The sequence below is a fragment of the Rhinopithecus roxellana genome, chromosome 9 (assembly GCF_007565055.1).
Source record: "Rhinopithecus roxellana isolate Shanxi Qingling chromosome 9, ASM756505v1, whole genome shotgun sequence".
In the NCBI taxonomy this organism is placed as follows: domain Eukaryota; kingdom Metazoa; phylum Chordata; class Mammalia; order Primates; family Cercopithecidae; genus Rhinopithecus; species Rhinopithecus roxellana.
Window position 1 is genome coordinate 7,490,286 of NC_044557.1, and position 19,626 is coordinate 7,509,911.

At 48.3% G+C, this 19,626-nt stretch overlaps 1 protein-coding gene across 2 annotated transcripts in view; it reads left to right on the forward strand.

Moving 5' to 3' along the window:
* The window catches only part of PLAT (plasminogen activator, tissue type), a 32,387-nt gene extending 16,039 nt beyond the window's left edge, over nucleotides 1-16,348 (forward strand). For both annotated transcript variants that reach the window (XM_010370946.2, XM_030937695.1), the window contains exons 3-14: nucleotides 454-496; nucleotides 2,762-2,899; nucleotides 3,828-3,938; nucleotides 4,271-4,445; nucleotides 6,348-6,439; nucleotides 8,647-8,818; nucleotides 9,515-9,600; nucleotides 10,856-11,051; nucleotides 11,163-11,299; nucleotides 11,500-11,640; nucleotides 12,502-12,668; nucleotides 15,431-16,348. In XM_010370946.2, coding sequence (XP_010369248.1) covers nucleotides 454-496; nucleotides 2,762-2,899; nucleotides 3,828-3,938; nucleotides 4,271-4,445; nucleotides 6,348-6,439; nucleotides 8,647-8,818; nucleotides 9,515-9,600; nucleotides 10,856-11,051; nucleotides 11,163-11,299; nucleotides 11,500-11,640; nucleotides 12,502-12,668; nucleotides 15,431-15,589 — 1,617 coding nt within the window. In that variant the 3' untranslated portion in view covers nucleotides 15,590-16,348. The remainder of the gene's footprint in view (nucleotides 1-453; nucleotides 497-2,761; nucleotides 2,900-3,827; nucleotides 3,939-4,270; nucleotides 4,446-6,347; nucleotides 6,440-8,646; nucleotides 8,819-9,514; nucleotides 9,601-10,855; nucleotides 11,052-11,162; nucleotides 11,300-11,499; nucleotides 11,641-12,501; nucleotides 12,669-15,430) is intronic.
* The last annotated feature ends 3,278 nt before the right edge of the window (nucleotides 16,349-19,626 follow it).

A 19,626-nucleotide genomic window follows, 5' to 3' on the forward strand; every position in this document is an offset into this window, starting at 1 on the left:
GTCCAAACTAGCCACACCTCTCCCCTAGAGTGGGGAGAGCCCAGGTGACTGTGTGGAGTAGACAGGCAGCTGCAACTCCACTGCCCAATATGGTGGCCACTGACCATGTGTAGTGGTTTAAATTTAAAAGAATTAAAGTTACAAATTGTTTCTTAGTCCCACTGGCCACATTCAAAGCACTCGGTGGCCCTGTATCGCTTCTGTGGTGGACAGCACAGACAGAAAACATTTCCACCATGCAGAAAGCTCTTCTGGACAGTGCCAGTCAGAAAGGAGAGGAAAAATTGGACTAGAAGGCAGGAGATGGACTTTCACTTGGGCCAGTTACCTGAGGGGGGTCTCTGAGCAGGGGCATCTGGCCGGCAGGTTCATGTGGGCTTCTGGGTTGGCCACCTTTACTCTTAGTACACCTGGCATGTGCTGATCCTTCCTCCACCTCTGGTTTCTTGGCAGGAAATCCACGCCCGATTCAGAAGAGGAGCCAGATCTTACCAAGGTCGGGTGAAGCTGAGGGGTACATGGGGTCGTGGGGGTGGGAGGCAGGGCAGGGTGCAGGGTGTGTCAGGCCCTATGAGGCCTTCTTCCACCTGCCACCTGCCTACGGTGTGACAGTGCCATTGCAGCATGATTCTACAGAGATGCCTGTGTCGGCACCATTCTCCCATCAGCTGCAGCCACGGGGTGGGTTCTGACTCTGAGGGGAGCAGAAACAGGTGTCCCCCCGAGGAGCCAGGCTGTCAGGGATCACAATCTGGTAGGGGGCAGGGGGCAGCCACCAGCCCAAGGTCCTGGTTATACAGATCAGAAGGCAGAGCTCAGGAGAGAGCAAGCGGCTTGCCCAGGGCCACACAGCTGCCAGCAGCAGGGTGAGGGCAGTCACGGCGGAGGCCAGCCCCATGCTCTGGGTCTCATTCTAGGCTGTGATCCCACCACAGGGCGCCAGCAGCTTTGGTAACAACATCCCTGAGTATCCATTTGCCTCTGGTGATCTAACCGGGATGTCCCAACCGGAATGTCCCACCCAGGCAACCCCCAGACATGGTGGGGTCTCTAAGTCCACGTCTAGAGTTGACTCTAGAAGGCCGAGGAATGCGAGGCCCAGCTTCAGGTCCAAAACTACCAACCTAGGCCCTCAATTTCCCTCCTTCACGACCCAGTTCCTTTGAGTCTGGAAGACTCCGCAATACCCTTTGTAAAGGTGTTAAAAAGGGAGTGAGTCACACCTCGACTCTTAATGCCTTCACTGTTGGATGGCCTCCTGCTTCCTATGAGGGTATCCTGGCATCAGCGACCTCAAAAGCAGCAAGGGTCTGACTTAGAGTGGGCACATGCTACTTCTTTAATTAACTGAAAGTAAAGTTATTGTTTTTTAAGTTGGCATTCTGACTTGAAAACAGAAAGATGGCATGAGAATATTAATGGGAGTACTTCAACTATTTTCAGTATGCCAAAAATACTTGGAGAAGTAGCACATTTTCTGCAAAAACTAAAATGTCAATTTTCTTTGGGGCCAAAAATGCATCATTTCTGTGTGGTAATACTTATGTGGATCAAAAACTCTGGTAGACAGTTATGCATATATATATTTGTTGATTAATTACAATGAGAAAAAGTCCAGGTGCAATGGCTCACATCTGTAACTCTAGCACTTTGGGAGGCTGATCCAGGAGGATGGCTTGAGCCCAGGAGTTCAAGACCAGCCTGGGCAACATAGTGAGACACTCCCCCCACTGCCTCTCCCACCCCACCCCGCCTCTACAAAAAATTTTAAAAATTAGCTGGGTTTGGTGGTGTGCACTTGTACTCCCAGCTACTTGGGAGGTTGATGCAGGAGGATTGCTTGAGCCTGGGAGGCAGAGGTTGCAGTGAGCCAAGATAGCACTGCTGCACTCCAGCCTGGGTAACAGAGACCCTAAAAAAAGGAAAAAAAGAAAAAGAAAAGAAAAAATTAGGCTGGGCGCGGTGGCTCACGCCTGTAATCCCAGCACTTTGGGAGGCTGAGGCAGGCAGATTACTTGAGATCAGAAGTTCAAGACCAGCCTGACCAATATGGTGAAACCCCATCTCTACCAAAAATACAAAAATTAGCCGGGCATGTGGTGGGCACCTGTAATCCCAGCTACTCAGGAGGCTGAGGCAGGAGAATCACTTGAACCCGGGAGGTGGAGGTTGCAGTGAGCCAAGATTGTGCCACTGCACTGCAGCCTGGGCGACAGAGTGAGACTTTGTCTCTAAATAAATAAATAAATACATCATATGAGAAGGTACTCAATGGCACTCAGAAAAGAAATGTAAACTTATTTTATTTTATTTTGAGATGGAGTCTTGCTTTGTCGCCCAGGCTGGAGTGCAGTGGTGCAATCTCGACTCACTGCAACCTCCACTTCCTGCGTTCAAGCGATTCTCCTGCCTCAGCCTCCTGAGTAGCTGGGATTACAGGCACCTGCCACCATGCCTGGCTAATTTTTGTATTTTTAGTAGAGACAAGGTTTCACCATGTTGGCCAGGCTGGTCTCCGAACTCCTGACCTCAAGTGATCCGCCCACCTCGGCCTCCCATAGTGCTGGGATTTCAGGCGTGAGCCACCATGTCCGGCCAGTATTCGTTATCTTGTTGTCTTCCAGTTGTGTCTCTTCAATAAGGGAGTATGCAAAGGAGTCTATAGAAAGCAAGTGAGGGAGTTTTCTCAGTAGGTCCAAGGGTGGTGAGTCATTTCATCTTGAGTCATACTCTAATGAGGCTGGCCTGTCTTTTCTCATAGTGATCTGCAGAGATGAGGAAACGCAGATGATATACCAGCAACATCAGTCATGGCTGCGCCCCTTGCTCAGAAGCAACCGGGTGGAATACTGCTGGTGCAACAGTGGCAGGGCACAGTGCCACTCAGTGCCTGTCAAAAGTACGTACTGAGGCTGCGAGGTGGTGCATGCCTGTGATCCCAGCACTTTAGGAGGCCAAAGTGGGAGGATCACTGGAGCTCAGGAGTTAAAGACCAATCTGGGCAACATAGCAAGTCCCCTCTCTCTACAAAAAATAAAATTAGCCAGACCTGGTATGTAGTCCCAACTACTTGGGAGGCTGAGGTAAAAGGATCACTTGAGCCCAGGAGTTGGAGGCTGCAGTAATCTATGATTGCACCACTGCACTTCAGCCTCAGTGACAGGGCAAGCCCCCATCTCTAAAACAAAATAACACAACACAACAAAAACAAAAACAAAAACAAAAACACAGAAAAGCCCAGTACAAATCGACTTTAAGCTGAGGCTTCGAGTTCAGGGGTCCAGCCTCATGAGCCCTGTCTTTCATGGTCCCCAGCAAGTTCAAATCTTCAAAAGGAGCCTCCAGGCCTGTTCGGCCTTAGGCAAAGGTGAAGGTATAAGCAGAAAAGGGAGCAAGACCAAGTGACCTTGGGCAAATGCCCAATTGCCTCAGTTTCCTCAGCTGTAAAGAGGCAGGAATAACAGTACACACTTCATGGTTTGCTGTGAGGATTAAATTAGCTAATTTTTGTAGACTGTACAACAGTGCCTGGCACGTAGAGCACATTCTTAATATTTTAACTCACATCATCCTTGGAGCTGCTTTGAAAGTACAGGGGACCCTTGAACAACACTTGTCTGACCCACAGGGTCCACTTATGCATGGATTTTTTTCAACTAAAGGCAGGATGAAAACAGTACTTGTAGGATGCGGAACAGTATTTGTAGTGTGTTCCACACTGCGGGACTTGAGTGTGTGTGGATTGTGGTAGACAGGCCTCCTGGAACCATGGCGCAAGCACACAGAGGGAGGCTGTCATTAGGGGCTTCCTTGTTTATACTCAACAGGTTGCAGCGAGCCAAGGTGTTTCAATGGCGGCACCTGCCAGCAGGCCCTGTACTTCTCAGATTTCGTGTGCCAGTGCCCTGAAGGATTTGCTGGGAAGCACTGTGAAATAGGTGAGTAGGTGGGAGCATGTGAGAGGAGCTGAAATCCCACCACCCCAGTTCTCCCCCACAGGAAGGAAAGGCAGGGTGCAGATGGCAGGGCCAAGGGTGGGGGCCAGGGACAGCAAAGGCGCTTCTGCCATGGGTCGGGAAGCACAGTGCCAGGCAGCGGGCAGAGCCCAGGTGTGAACCTGGATCCAGGCTGGCACCCTTGCCGCCCAGCCTATGGCTTCCCAACCAGCCTGTGTCAGGCCTGGGGGATGACAGGGCAGAGAGGGGAGCCTCCTGAGGGCTGAATGAAAGGGGATTCCCATGTGAGGCATCCGTGCCCTGCTCTCCATCAGATACCAGGGCCACGTGCTACGAGGACCAGGGCATCAGCTACAGGGGCACGTGGAGCATAGCAGAGAGCGGCGCCGAGTGTACCAACTGGAACAGCAGCGCACTGGCCCAGAAGCCCTACAGCGGGCGGAGGCCTGACGCCATCAGGCTGGGCTTGGGGAACCACAACTACTGCAGGTGAGGGCATGTCCCCAAGGAGGGTTTCCCCCAGTGAGAAGCTGCTATGGCTGGGGCAAGATTCTGTCAGATCTGTCAGGGTTCTCCCAAGAAACATAACCAATACAGGATGGATGGATGGATGGATGGATGGATGGATGGATGGATGGACAGATGGACAGATGATAAATAGATGATAGATGGATAGATGATAGATGATAGACAGATGATAGGTGATACATTGATAGATAATAGACGATTGATAGATGATAGATTAGATAGATGACAGATACATACATGATAGTAGATGTAAGATGATAGATGATAGATAGATGATAGACAGACAGATGATAGAGAGATAGGAGAGAGAGAAAGAGAGAGAGAGTGTGTGTGAACCCAAAGTATCTGAGACAGGTCTCAATCAATTTAGAAAGTTGATTTTGCCAAGGTTAAGGACACCCCTGTGACACAGCCTCAGGAGGTCCTGAGGACATGTGCCCAAGGTGGTCAGGGCACAGCTTGCCTTTAGACATTTTAGGGAGTCATGAGACATCAATCAGCATGTGTGAGATGTACATCCGTTTGGTCTGGAAATGTGGGATAACTCGAAGCAAGGGCTTCCAGGCCATAGGTAGATAAGAGACAAAAGGCTGTATTCTGAGTCCTTGATCAGTTTTTCACTGAACACACAATTGAGTCTAGCTCAGTTGATCTGCATTTTTACATAAACAATAGGGCAGAGGAAGTAATCAGATATGCATTTGTCTCAGGTAAGCAGAGGGATGACTTTCTGTCCTGCACCTGGGAAGATCAGCTATCCGTTGACAATGCCAAGGTGAAAGTCAACAGAACTGTTTTAGGGTAAAGATCTTCAGGCCCACAAGGAATTCCTTGTAGGGAATTAAAACAAAACAAAACAAAACAAAACAAAAAAAAACCTTTGCAACTACCTTATTGAGGAATAAAATGAGAGGCAGGTTAGCCATAGTTCCTGGCTTGACATTTCCCTTGGCTCACTGACTTTGGGCTCCCCAGATTTGTTTTCCTTTACACCAGATAGAAAGACATTTCTGTTAAGGAACTGGCTGATAGGATCGTGGGGGCTGGCAAGTCTGAAACATGTAGGTAAGCCAGGCTGGAAATGCAGGCAGGAGCTGAGGCTGCTGTCTTAAGGCAGAATTTCTTATTCAGGAAACCTCATATTTGCTCTTAAGGCCTTTAAGTAATTGGAGGAGGCCCAACTACATTATCTAGGACAATTTCCTTTTCTAAAGTCAGCTGGCTGTAGGTATTAACCACATCTATAAAACACTTTCACAACTCCTAGATGAATGTTTGATTAACTGACTGAGTGCCACAGCCTGGCCAAGTTGACACATAAGACTATTCCAGTCCATGCCTTGTCAACTTGGCACCTACATGCAACTCCTTAAACCATACTTCACTGCCAAGTAAACACAGGAACGAAATCATACTCCTGCCTAACATGATACAACTACCAGTGTACAACCAAAAATGCACTCCTGGCTGGGCTCAGTGGCTCATGCCTGTAATCCCAGCACTTTGGGAGGCCGAGGCAGGTGGATCACCTGAGGTCAGGAGTTCAAGACCAGCCTGGCCAACACGGTGAAACCCCGTCTCTACTAAAAATACAAAAATTAGCCAGGCATGGTGGCAGGCGCCTGTAATCCCAGGTACTCAGGAAGCTGAGGCTGGAGAAATGCCCAAACCCAGGAAGCAGAGGTTGTGGTGAGCGGAGATGCGCTGCTGCACTCCAGCCTGGGAGAAAGAGCGAGACTCTGTCTCAAAAAAAAAAAAAAGAAGCACTCCCCATTCCTCCAGAAAAGGATACCAAACCTTGGATCCTAGATGAGAGGCTTCACCTTTGACCTACCCTGGCCCTTCCCTTGGCTGATTTTTCAGAAACCCAGACCGAGACTCAAAGCCCTGGTGCTATGTCTTTAAGGCGGGGAAGTACAGTTCGGAGTTCTGCAGCACCCCCGCCTGCTCTGAGGGTAAGTGGCAACCACCCCACCTTTCCCTGAGTGTCCCTGGGGGAGGAGAGTCTGGGAGGACAGGCCGACAGCCCTCCTGCACCTGAGGGGAGAAAGGGGGAGGCCAGGAGTGAGTCATTTTGGTTGCAGAGGGAAGAAAGACAGGACTTAGGTCTGTGCCCGGGCTTGGCCTCTGACTGGCTATTTGTCTGACCTGGAGTTGATCTCCTCACACTCTGACCCTCAGTTTCCTCCACTATGGTGGAGAGGATGGGGCTGAATCAGTGGTTTTCAGTCCTTTTGAGAATGAATGGAGATTCTCCCTTTTTTGATTAATGGGTGAATGGGCCTTTCTCTCTCTTTTGCTCCCTCTCAAACCTTTTAATGCAAAAACAAACAAAAAAACCAAACTTCCAAAATTGAACAAAGAAAATATTAAGTTACAAGGCCAGGCACAGCGGCTTATGCCTGTAATCCCAGCACTTTGGAAGGCTGAGGCGGGTGGATAACCTGAGGTCAGGAGTTTGAGACCAGCCTGGCCAACATGATGAAACTGTGTCCCTACTAAAAATACAAAAATTAGCTGGGTGTGGTGGCAGGCACCTGTAGTCTCAGCTACTCAGGAGGCTGAGGCAGGAGAATTGCTTGAACCTGGGAGGTGGAGGTTGCAGTGAGCCAAGATGATGTCACTGTACTCCAACCTGGGGCGATAGAATAAAAAAACTGTTTCAAAAAAAAAAAAAAGAGAAAGAAAAAAATCCTAAGTTACAGAAAGGTACTATGAATTCAGTGGTGCTTTTACAAATCATTACATTATTTATCACAGCACTATGAAAGATATTTTTTTAAGTTCTAAATATTTTTAGGGCAGGCACAGTGGCTCATGTCTATAATCCCAGCACTTTGGTAGGCTGAGGCGGGAGAACTGCTTGAACCCAGGAGTTTGAGACCAGCCTGGGCAACAAAGTGAGACTCCATCTCTACAAAAAATACAAAAATTAGTAAGGTGTAGTGGCACATGCCGGTGGTCCCAGCTGCTTGGGAGCCTGAGGTGGGAGGATCGCTTGAGCCCGGGAGATTGAGGCCGTGGTTAGCAATGATTGTGCCACTGCACTCCAGCCTGGGTGACAGTGGGATCCTGTCTCAAAATAAATACATAAATATGTGTGTGTGTGTGTGTGTGTGTATATATATATATATAATACACATATATTAAATTTGTACATGATATATATAAACACGCATCAGCTATGTGCATTCAGCACCCAGGTCCATGGGTGATGCCTGTGACTCTGAAGACTTTATGGTCACTCTAAAGCATCCTCCCCATCCCCCATGATCTGGTCTAAATGAGGACTTGCAGATCTAGATAATCTTGAAAATCCCTTCCATTTATGGTATTTATGTATAGAAGTATGCTTTGTCAGTTTCGGGTGGGGAGAAAAAAATGGAAAAATGGGGTAAATAGATGAAAACAGGCAGCACTCTACGGCTCATCCCCTCCTCCTTCCCAAGCCCATCATCAGATCCTCAGGACACTGGCAGACACAGTCTGAGAAATAACCCCCACCCCAGCCCTACTGAAGCACCTTGGTTCACCACAGCCTGTTAAGTATACACCAGGAAACCCCTACCAGCTTTCAAAGCAGCTCCAGAAACAGTCCCCACTCATGGAACGCAGCAGCCTTCCTGCTGAACCTGAAGATGCCCCCAGTCTCTCTCTCAACACAGCAATCTAGGGAGCCACTTCCAGTGGAGATGAAACCCCCTTGCCATCTCTAAGTAAAAGGACTCAAAGAAGGGGAAAAAGGCTCAGGCCGGGCACGGTGGCTCACACCTATAATCCTAGCACTTTTGGGAGGCTGAGGCAGGCAGATCACCTGAGGTCAGGAGTTCAAGACCAGCCTGACCAACACGGTGAAACCCCATCTCAACTAAAAATACAAAATTAGCCTAGCATGGTGGTGCATGCCTGTAACCCCACCTACTTGGGAGGCTGAGTTAGGAGAATCGCTTGAACCCAGGAGGTGGCAGTTGCAGTGAGCCGAGATCGTGCATTACACTCCAGCCTGGGCAACAAAAGGGGAAGTGTGAGGTGTTACACTCTTCTCAGTACCGGGCTAGTGGCCTCCAGCTTCCCCGGCCGGCAGCTCTTCTTCAAGCCCCAGCCCCGACTTGCGTGCTTCAGAATTTGTTTTTGTTTCAGTTTGAGAATTCTTTTCTTCTAGGAAACAGTGACTGCTACTTTGGGAATGGGTTAGCCTACCGTGGCACCCACAGCCTCACCGCATCGGGTGCCTCCTGCCTCCCGTGGAATTCCATGATCCTGATAGGCAAGGTTTACACAGCACAGAACCCCAATGCCCAGGCACTGGGCCTGGGCAAACATAATTACTGCCGGTAGGTAGCACAGGGGTGGGGGGTTCAGGTTTTGGCAGAACGTGGGATTAGGGTGTGAGATGGGAGAAGATTCCATGCCTCAAGTTACATGACAGACCCAGTGCGTGGGAAACACCCATGGATACTATCTAGTCCAACCTCTTCACTTGCTAGAATAACACTTATTGTGAAAAGGAAGGTCTGCCAGTTTTCCAACCCAAATCCCAAGTTAAGGGTCCTGGCCTGTAACCATTTAGTCCTCAGTTGTTCTCATGACATCTTTATTCCAACGATTTATAAGAGTTCCATAACAGGACAGCTCACACAGTTCTGCCCAACAACCCTATGAGATTAGAACACTACATTACTGATTGCATAACAAAGTTAAAGAGAAGTTCTCCTAGGGTGGGGGTGTGCCACAAAGTCAAGATGAACTCAGTGTCTTCCCTTCCACCTCAGTGGTTATCATCGGTTTATTGAGTCTCCTACGCTTACATGGCCTGTGAGGTGACTGAAAAATGGGATTGAAAACCTTAAACTTCTGGCCTGGTCTGGTGGTGTACGCCTGTAATCCCAGCACTTTGGGAAGTTGAGGCAGGAGGATTACTTGAGCCCATGAGTTCAAGACCAACCTGGGCAACACGGCAAGACCCCATCTCTACAAAAATTAAAAAATAAGAAGATAAAAAGGAAACGTTAAATTCCCTTATCATTTAGGAATCCTGATGGGGACGCCAAGCCCTGGTGCCACGTGCTGAAGAACCGCAGGCTGACATGGGAGTACTGTGATGTGCCCTCCTGCTGTAAGGACTGGGCCCCGGCCACCTCCCTGCACCTGGTCTCCCTTCTTCACCATCTCCTCGCCACTTTCTAGGCCTCCATGGCTGTCTGGTGCAGATTGTGTGCCTACAATCTGCAGGCTGGGTGGGGAGGGGGCTTCCATTACTGAAGCCATGGTGGGTGGACAGGTGTCCATGTTCCATGCATGGGGGTGGTGGGGAGGGGCGAGAAGAAAGAAAAGAACACAGCAACCTCTCTGAGAAGTCAGTAGGCTCTACCCCACTCTCTCTAGACGCCTCTATTGGTGATGCTGAGAGTAATGGGGAATGAGGAGGAGGCCTCGCATGCATGGCTCCTTAGATAATCAAGTGCCTTCACCACATTCTTCCAATAGCGTGGTGGAGGTGGTCTTCCCACCTCCAGTTTACTGAGTAGGAAGCAGTCTCCCAGACGCCAGGTGGCCTGCCCAAGCTCGCTGGGCACCGGGAGGTAAAGCCAGGGCCTGCCTTCACGCCCTCTGACCCCAAGGCATGTACTTCCACTGTGAGCTCTCCCGCGCTTCCTGCTGACCTAGTTCACACAGGGGAGCTGGCTCACGACATGGGTGAGAAATAGGAGATTCAAGTTGGTGCATATTGCTAAAAAATGAAACTTTAGTTTGGAAATGGCTGGAGAGTAGGTTATTAATCAGCTCCTGTGAACACACAGATCAGCCAGAATGTTCCCCAAGGAACACAAGTCTAATTGGGATGATGAGACACAGACCACCAGCTAACTCACACCCAAGGGCATTAGTATGAGTCCTCAGTGGTCCGTGTCCCTAAGCTCCTCAGAGCTGAGCAGGTGGGGATGTTAGGAAAGCTTTGCGAGGAGGCAGGATTGTACATGGGCCTTGAAGCATGGGTAAGGTTGGGCAGATGGAAAAGAAATGAGCAGACATTCCTCAGAAGGAAGCTGCAATCCTTTATTTCTTAGGCCAGGTAATGGCTGTAGGAAAACATTAGAAGAAATGAAGGATGGTAGATCCCCAGTTTTGGAGTCAAACATACTTGGGAACTAATCCGGGTGCCACTGCAACCTTGGGCAAAAAAAAGGAGTCTCCACCTCCTGAAACTCATTGCTGTGAGAACTAAAGAGAATGTATGGACAACACTTGGCATGCTGATCCCACCAAGTGAAAGTTGTGGTTTTACAGCCACGCAGATGGCCCCCTCTCTCTACCTACACACATGCAGGAGGCCTGTGGGTCTGACAGCTTCCTCATCCTTTCCTCTGCAGCCACCTGCGGCCTGAGACAGTACAGCCAGCCTCAGTTTCGCATTAAAGGAGGGCTCTTCGCCGACATCGCCTCCCACCCCTGGCAGGCTGCCATCTTTGCCAAGCACAGGAGGTCGCCGGGAGAGCGGTTCCTGTGTGGGGGCATACTCATCAGCTCCTGCTGGATTCTCTCCGCCGCCCACTGCTTCCAGGAGAGGTAGGGGCTCAGAAACCTAGCTGGTTTTCCCACCCTCTAAGGCCTAGAAACCAAGCCCTTTAGGGGAAATCCCACAGCAAAAATAGCATTCTAAGGCTGTTTCTCCACCAGGTTTCCGCCCCACCACCTGACGGTGATCTTGGGCAGAACATACCGGGTGGTCCCTGGTGAAGAAGAGCAGAAGTTTGAAGTAGAAAAATACATTGTCCATAAGGAATTCGATGATGACACTTATGACAATGACATTGGTAAGAGCTCGTCATTCCCGGCTCCAAGAGCTCGTCATTCCCGGCTCCAGTTCACGCTCAGATCACACAACACACCCACATGCACTCACCTGTGTTTACACGCATGGGCCTCCTCCTCCAGCCCCTGTCCCTCCTGCATGTTCCTCCCCTCCCAGGGACGTGGCCCTCACGCTGGCTCACTCCTCCTTTCTCTCTCCCAGCGCTACTGCAGCTGAAATCAGATTTGTCCCACTGTGCACAGGAGAGCAGCATGGTCCGCACTGTGTGCCTCCCGCCGGCGGACCTGCAGCTGCCAGACTGGACTGAGTGTGAGCTCTCCGGCTACGGCAAGCATGAGGCCTGTAAGTGGAAGGATGTCTTGGCCCCATCCTGTCTGCAGGACAGCAGGGGAGGCTGCGGTCCACCAGAGGAAAATGGGGTCAGGAGAGTGAGGTTCCAGCCCAGGTCAGGCACTGACGCCAGTCCCGTCTCCCTGTGCCGTGGGGGTCTGTCTCTGCTGTCCCTGCCTCACAGGGACACTGCAGGCCAGGAAAGAACACAACAGTATGAAGACCTCAAAGTGCTGCAGGTGTTGGGAAGGTTCTGAGGAGGAAGTGGAGTACAGTTGCTAAGCGTGTGGGTTCTGGGAAGCTGGAGTTGCATAGACCCGATTTCAAATCCCACTTGGTGAACTATGTGACCGTGGACATGGACTTTTATTTTGAACTGCTCCCAGCCTCAGTTTCCTCATTGGTAAAGTGGAGACAGAACTGTCTCCCTAATTAGATTAGGAGGGTTAAATGAGATACTATTGAACGAATGGTTGTGAGCTGGGGTGATTTCATCCCCCAGGAAATGTTTGGCGAGGTCTGGAGACATTTTTGGTTGTTACAGTTCAGGGTGAGGGTTAACACCAGCCTTCAGTGAGCGCAGCCAGGGATGCTGCACACTGCAGGGCTCAGGACTGTCCCCGTCCCCCTCAACAGGGACCTGCCTGGTCCGAAGCATCAGCAGTGCCACTAGGGAGAGGCTGGGGGTTCAGTCCCGGAATCCTGCTGTTTTTGTGGGTCAAAACGATACAATACCAGCAGTGTCATAGGATTCGACCTAATATATGTTGAATCTAGATCAATGTTAGCTATTATTGGAAAATTTGGCTTTCTCTTTCTAAAAGGTTTATAAATAACTTTCCCTAAAACCACATGACGGTTCTCCCCTTTCAGTGTCTCCTTTCTATTCAGAGCGGCTGAAGGAGGCTCATGTCAGACTGTACCCATCCAGCCGCTGCACATCACAACATTTACTTAACAGAACGGTCACCGACAACATGCTGTGTGCTGGAGACACTCGGAGCAGCGGGCCCCAGGCGAACCTGCACGACGCCTGCCAGGTAAACAGGAGTGGCGCGCCCATGCTGGGCACAACCCAGGGGAAAATACCCCTGGGACAACAGGTTCTTCACCAAGGAAAAAAGTTATCACCAGTGTGGAGTGATTTCCTCTTAGCGATACCCCTGGGGATTCTAGATGAGGGCCTCAGAGAATAAAGCAACTGGAGGATGATCAAAGTCCCCTAAACCTAAGAACTTTAAACTGCAGGAAATTCCCCCAGGATCTGCATGAGAAACTCCACCTGTACAGGATTTCCTTTCAGCCCAGGCAATTGATTGACTGTTGAAGTGATGAGAGAGCCACACAATTAAGAAATGTTTGCCATGGCCTGGTGTGGTGGCTCACGCCTGTAATCCCAGCACTTTGGGAGGCTAAGGCGGGCGGATCACCTGAGGTCAGGAGTTCGAGACCAGCCTGACCAACATGGGAAACCCCATCTCTAATAAAAATACAAAATTAGCCTGGCGTGATGGCACATGCCTGTAATCCTAGCTACTCGAGGCTGAGGCAGGAGAATCGCTTGACTCCAGGAGGCAGAGGTTGCAGTGAGCCGAGATCACGCCATTGCACTCCAGCCTGGGCAACAAGAGCAAAACTCGGTCTCAAAAAAAAAAAAGAAAGAAGTGTTTGCCTCTGTTGGTGCTAGAGAATTGGAGTCTGCTTTGTAGAAGGAGAAGGTAGAAAGGCAACTTACTGGGAAGCAGGATCTCGATGATGTGAGAAAGAAGTTTTCAAAACTCACATTCAGCCCTAATACCCTGGGAAAGCACACTATTTGGAGTCCTTCGTGTGAGCATCCTTATCAGAATTAGTACTTATATTTCATGATTAGCCAGATACTGGGGTGCGGGAGGACAGGCCAGCCTGCTGGTATTAAGACCTACACATAGCCAAGGAATTGATCTTCCTCAGACATTTCAGTGTCTGCAGTGTGCCAAGCTCTCCTTTAGGGGCTGGGAGTAGAAGAGATACAAAGAGAAGTGAGGCCAGGCTCTGGCACTGAAGGATGTGTGGGCTTTGTTTTTGCAAGGCAGTCATATCAGCGGTTTCCCCTCTGATTCCCTGACAGTACTTAGTTTCTTTTTGAATGGTTACTTCAGAAACCTTAGCTGTACCACCCAGCTTACACTCCAAAAACAAAAAGGTTGTACCAAAGTGAAACCATTATCTATCTGCATGCTTAAAAGCAAAACCAAATTATTTTAATTCAATATAAGAACAGCTAACAATTACCAAGAGTTTTACTAGATGTCTTCCATTGCTTTTCACGCATTTTTTTTACTGAATGCCATAACCACCCTATGGTTAGTATTAATATTATCTCTATGGTACAGATAAGAAAACCATAGTTAGTCTAAGGCCACTCAGTTAGTAGGTGGTGGAGCCAAGCCAGGGTTTTTGAGGCCTGACACGTTTGAGTAATTAACTCTACTTTACCAGAATAGATACAGCCTAATCGTCCAGAGGACCAAGATAACTGAGATACAGTTTTCCCACTCTTCAGTAAGTCTCCACTTAACAGCATGCCTGGAAAAAACAGGTTCTTAGAAACTGCAACTGTAAGTGAAAATGACATATAACAAAACCAATTTTACCATCAGCTAATTCCAAAACCAATTTTACCATCAGCTAATCGATATAAACAAGAGTTGGTCAGGTGTGGTGACTCATCCCTATAATCCCAGCACTTTGAGAGGCTGAGGCAGGCAGATCACCTGAGGTCAGGAGTTCGAGACCAGCCTGACCAACATGGTGAAACCCTGTCTCCACTAAAAACCCAAAAATGAGCCAGGTGTGGTGGCGCATGCCCATAAGCACGAGAATTGCTTGAACTCCGGAGGCGGAGGCCACAATGAGCTGAGATTGCGCCACTGAACCCTAGCCTGGGTGGGTGACAGAGTGAGACACCATCTCAAAAAAAAAAAAAAAAAAAAAAAAAAAAAAAAAAAAAAAGATAGAGTGAAGTTCCTGTGGCAATATTTCTAGTTATAAAAATATCAACAAACTTCTAAAGACCCAAAACACTTCTAACATTCAATATTGAAATAAATACATTTAAGAAAGGTTAATAAAAACAAACGGTATTTATTCACCCAATTTTTGGAGAATAAGTGAGTGATGGCGGTCGAAATAGTGGTGGGTTAATTCAGGGAATAAATGTTTGCAAAGCAAAAATGGTAAGGAACACCTCTTACTACCATGAAGTTCAAAAACAATCACAAATAGGGCAGGCTCCCTGACTGCCTCCACACCTCACAGTTTATCACCATTCATTCGTGTATTTATCATAGACCAGAGAGATTTTTACTTTATAACACTGTGTTTTCATTCATTCATTTTCCAACCTGCTTATTTGAATTCAGGGTCTCAGGTCGGGGTGGCCAGAGCCACCTGGCAGCTCAGGGCGCCAGGCAGGACCAGCCCTGGACAGATGCCACCAACCTATTGCAGAGCCACTGACACCCACACTCACTCAGACCCACACTCACACTGGGCCCATGTAGACACATCCTCAGTTGGCCTAACGTGCAAGCTTTGGGATATGGAAGGAAACCAGGGTACCCGGACAAAACCCAGGCAGACAGTGTCCCCAGACAGGAATTGATTTTTTTTCTTGTCAATGTTATAATGAAATGACATTGAATGGAATATTATTGAAGGGCCTGCTGTATTTTGAAGAATACAATGTTTATGCTGCACATACTTTCTCCAGATAGTCTGCCTTTTTTTGCAAAAGCCAAACCTGCTATCTCCTTTGCAGGGTGATTCGGGAGGCCCCCTGGTGTGTCTGAATGGTGGCCGCATGACTTTGGTGGGCATCATCAGCTGGGGCCTGGGCTGTGGACAGAAGGATGTCCCGGGTGTGTACACCAAGGTCACCAACTACCTAGACTGGATTCAAGACAACATGCAACTGTGACCAGGAACAACCGACTCCTCAAAAGCAAATGAGACCCTGCCTCTTCTTCTTCAGAAGACACTGCAAAGGCAGAGTGCTTCTCTATACAGACATCTCCAGACCCACCACACCGCAGGAGCAGGAGGAGACCCTATAGGAGAGTTAAGAGTGCATTTTCCCAGATATTTCCCATTTTGGAAGTTTTCAGGAGTTGGTCTGATTGCAGGATGCTCTGTCAGATGGGAAGACATGAATGCACACTAGCCTCTCCAGGAATGCCTCCTCCCAGGGCAGAAAGTGGCCATGCCACCCTGTTTTCAGCTAAAGCTCAACCTCCTGACCTGTCACGGTGAGCAGCTTTGGAAACAGGACCACAAAGATAAAAGTATGTCTCAATAGTAAAAGATAATAATATCTTTCAGGAAAGACAGATTGCATTAGAAACAGACAATGTATTTATAGTCACAAGAGCCCAGCAGGGCCTCAAAGTTGGGGCGGGCTGGCCGGCCCGTCATGTTCCTCAAAAGCACCCTTGACATCAAGTCTCCTTCCCCTTTACCCACTCCCCAGCTCTCGGAAGGTATTCCTTTTGTGTACAGTGTAAAGTGTAAATCCTTTTTCTTTATAAACTTTAGAGTAGCATGAAAGAATTGTATCATTTGAACAACAGGTTTTAGCATATTTATAGCAATCCATGTTAGTTTTTACTTTCTGTTGCCACAACCCTGTTTTATACTATACTTAATAAATTCAGATATATTTTTCATGGTTTTTCCAAAATCAGAGTGGAATGGTTTTGTTATAGATGCTGTATCTCACTGTTTATTCATGTTGACATTTTAAAATCATTTGAAATTCTGCTTCACTTGTTCAACATATACACAACACCTGTAACATACAAGGCTAGGTGCTCCGGAACAGGAAAAGGAGGAACAGGGATGCTTGGTCTGATGGGATGATCGGCATTTAGAGAAGTACTAAGGTACAATGGAGCCGCCACAAAAGGGCAGACTTGTAGTGGAACTCAGTTGCAAGAGGGTTTGGGGAATCTTAAGGAAAAAATGGAATCTTAAGGAAAAAAATAACTGGGTGAGATGTGGACTGTGGATAGGTGTGGAAAAGGCACTCTTCATGGAGATATGAGTATCTAGAGGACCAAGAGAGGGGAGTACAGGGAGAAATGAGGAGTTGAGCTTGTCTGAAGTGAACTTCAGGAAGAGGAACATAGGCTGGAATTTAGATTACGGGGGCTCTGAACACCAAACTGATTTTGGACTTAATTGACTTAATTCTGTAGGCAACCAGCAGCCATGGAGATTTGTGCTCAGGGAAGTGAGGAACTAAGCATGCCCTAGGAAAATTAACCAGAGGGTGGCTGGCGAGCGAGCAGACAGCAGGAGAGGAATGCTGTGGGGATAGGGAGGAAGAACCTCGCATGACCTTGCTAACACAGCAACATCCCAACCATTGGTTCGGCCTAGAAGCTGGTATTTGGGCCACCTGTTTCCCATCCTGTCTTAACTTTCTGCTCATTAGCAAGAACCCCTAGACCAGTCTACACAAGTATGTTATCTAAGTAAGGTTGCATTCTGCTTCTCTTAGATTACTTTCTACTCGTGAGATGCAACCCCTATTCCTGGCTGCTGCCTGGCAGCTTTTGTTCTCACTGATATCCTAGTTCCAAGAATAAATCAGAAGCTGCAATACTGCTGTTGGGGATATGCTGACACAGCTCCTCAGAGAGGAGAAATGTGGTCTCTCTAGTGGAGTTGTCAGAACTGCTCAATTTAGAGGTTCTTGGAAGGAAAGTCATTTAAACTCACAAAGGAAAGAGATTCTTTAACACCCAAGAGCTTGATTGGGGTTGGGGGAGGCAGTGGGGCACATCCCTGAAGTGCTGAAGTCCCTAGGCCAGTAAGTAAATGCAAGTCACAGAGACTTAAGTCACCTATTTCTTGACTTCAGACTGCTCACTTGCATGTTCTACAATTTTTAGACAGATGTGTATCTCAGTCATTTCAGAAAAACATTGTCTGAGGCCAGGAATGGTGGCTCATGCCTATAATCCCAGCACTTTAGGAGGTTGAGGTGGGCAGATCACTTGAGGCCAAGAGTTTGAGACCAGCCTGGCCAATGTGGCGAAACCCCAGCTCTACTAAAAATACAAAAGTTAGCCGGGTGTGGTGGTGCACGCCTGTGGCTCCAGCTACTTGGAACACTGAGGCAGGAGAATCACTTGAGCCTGGGAGGCAGAGGTTGCAGTAAGCTGAAATTGTGTCACTACACTAAGGCCTGGGCAACAGAGCAAGACTCTGTCTAAAAAAAAAAAAAGAAAGAAAGAAAAAAAAAAGAAAAACACTGAGGATCAGTACAAAGGAACCCCCAGCCACTGAATCTCTGGCAGAAATTCAGCTGATTTCATCCCCTCCCCCTTTACAGGACAAGCTCTTCTTCAGGATTAATGAAATGAACTGAGGCAATGAGGCCCCTGGGGATGGAAAAGGGAGGTTAAAAGGCCCCAGCATTCCTCCCACACAGTCTTGGAACCACAGACTAGATAGAGACAATTGCTCAGAAGAGGCCCCTGACTGAGGGACGGGGCCCCAGCCCAGCGAGGCAAATTCTAAAACACACTCAAAAGAGCAACACATCATTACCGGGAATAGGGTGTCAGGGGAAATTAAATATCATCTCCTCATTATTCCCAGCTAGTTAATAAAACAATAGATGGTAACAGCCCAGGAGAACAAGATCTCCAGGTACCTGTGCAACTCTTTTTACTGGGTGAAGACCCAGAGGAACTCGGATGGTGACACTGCACCCTCCCAGAGCTCCAGTCATGTCTGTTTATCAAAAAGTGCATAAACTTTTGGTTCCCCTTAACTTTAAAAGCCAAAGACTCATGCAACCCTCAGTATTTAGGATCTTGGAGGAAGTTTGAATTTGAAATTCAATTTCCTTTTATTTATTTTGTTTTATTTTGAGATGGGGTCTCACTCTTTTTGCCCAGGCTGGAGTGCAGTGGCGTGACCTCGGCTCACTGCAACCTCTGCCTCATGGGTTCAAGCGATTCTCCTGCCTCAGCCTCCCGAGTAGCTGGGATTACAGGTGCCCGCCACCAGGCCCGGCTAATTTTTGTATTTTTCAGTAGAGATGGGTTTTGTCATGTTGGCCAGGCTGGTCAAATTTCCTTTTAAAAATTCTAACAGTTTGTCAGGCACGGGGGCTCATGCCTGTAATCTCAGCACTTTGGGAGGCCGAGGCGGGCAGATCAAGAGTTCAGGAGTTCAAGACCAGCCTGGCCACATAGTGAAACCCTGTCTCTACTAAAAAAATACAAAAAAAAAAAAAAAAAATTAGCTGGGCATGGTGGTGGGCGCCTGTAATCCTAGCTACTCAGGAGTCTGAGGCAGGAGAAAAGCTTGAACCCGGGAGGTGGAGACTGCACTGAGTCGAGATCGCTCCACTGCACGCCGGCCCGGGCAACAGTGCGAGACTCCCTCTCAAAAAAAAAAAAAAAATTCTATTAACATAATGAGTATCGATGGCATGGAGTCCCCACCTACCGGCCACAGAGAAAAGTACATGTATACAACCAACTTCCTGTGCCACCACCAGTGTCAGAGCACCAGGAGCACAGGCAAAGAGGCAGTCAACGCTGGCTGAGAGGGAGAAGGGGTGGAGCACTAGCTGGCACTGAACACTCACAGCGACTACACACAAGTTTTAAGGTCTTTTCACAGCCATGAGATGTTTACAGAAAATTGTTACAGGTGTGGCATAACAATCGGCTCCCAGTGCCTTATCTTGTAAGAAGCCTGTCCTGAAATAAAGATGCCAGGTACCGTGACACCCTGTTTCAAGCCTAAATTAACAAGACAAGAGAAGCAGGTCAAGAGAATGGGGAAAGTGCTAGACTAAATGCCTGAAGCTTCAACGGTTTCGTCTTTTAAAACCCTGGTGAAAAATAACTAGGTGGATCTGGACCTTATGCTCACAACCCTAAAAATGACGTTAATATCAGCATCTGCTATCTTCCAGATGCAACCAGAGAACTG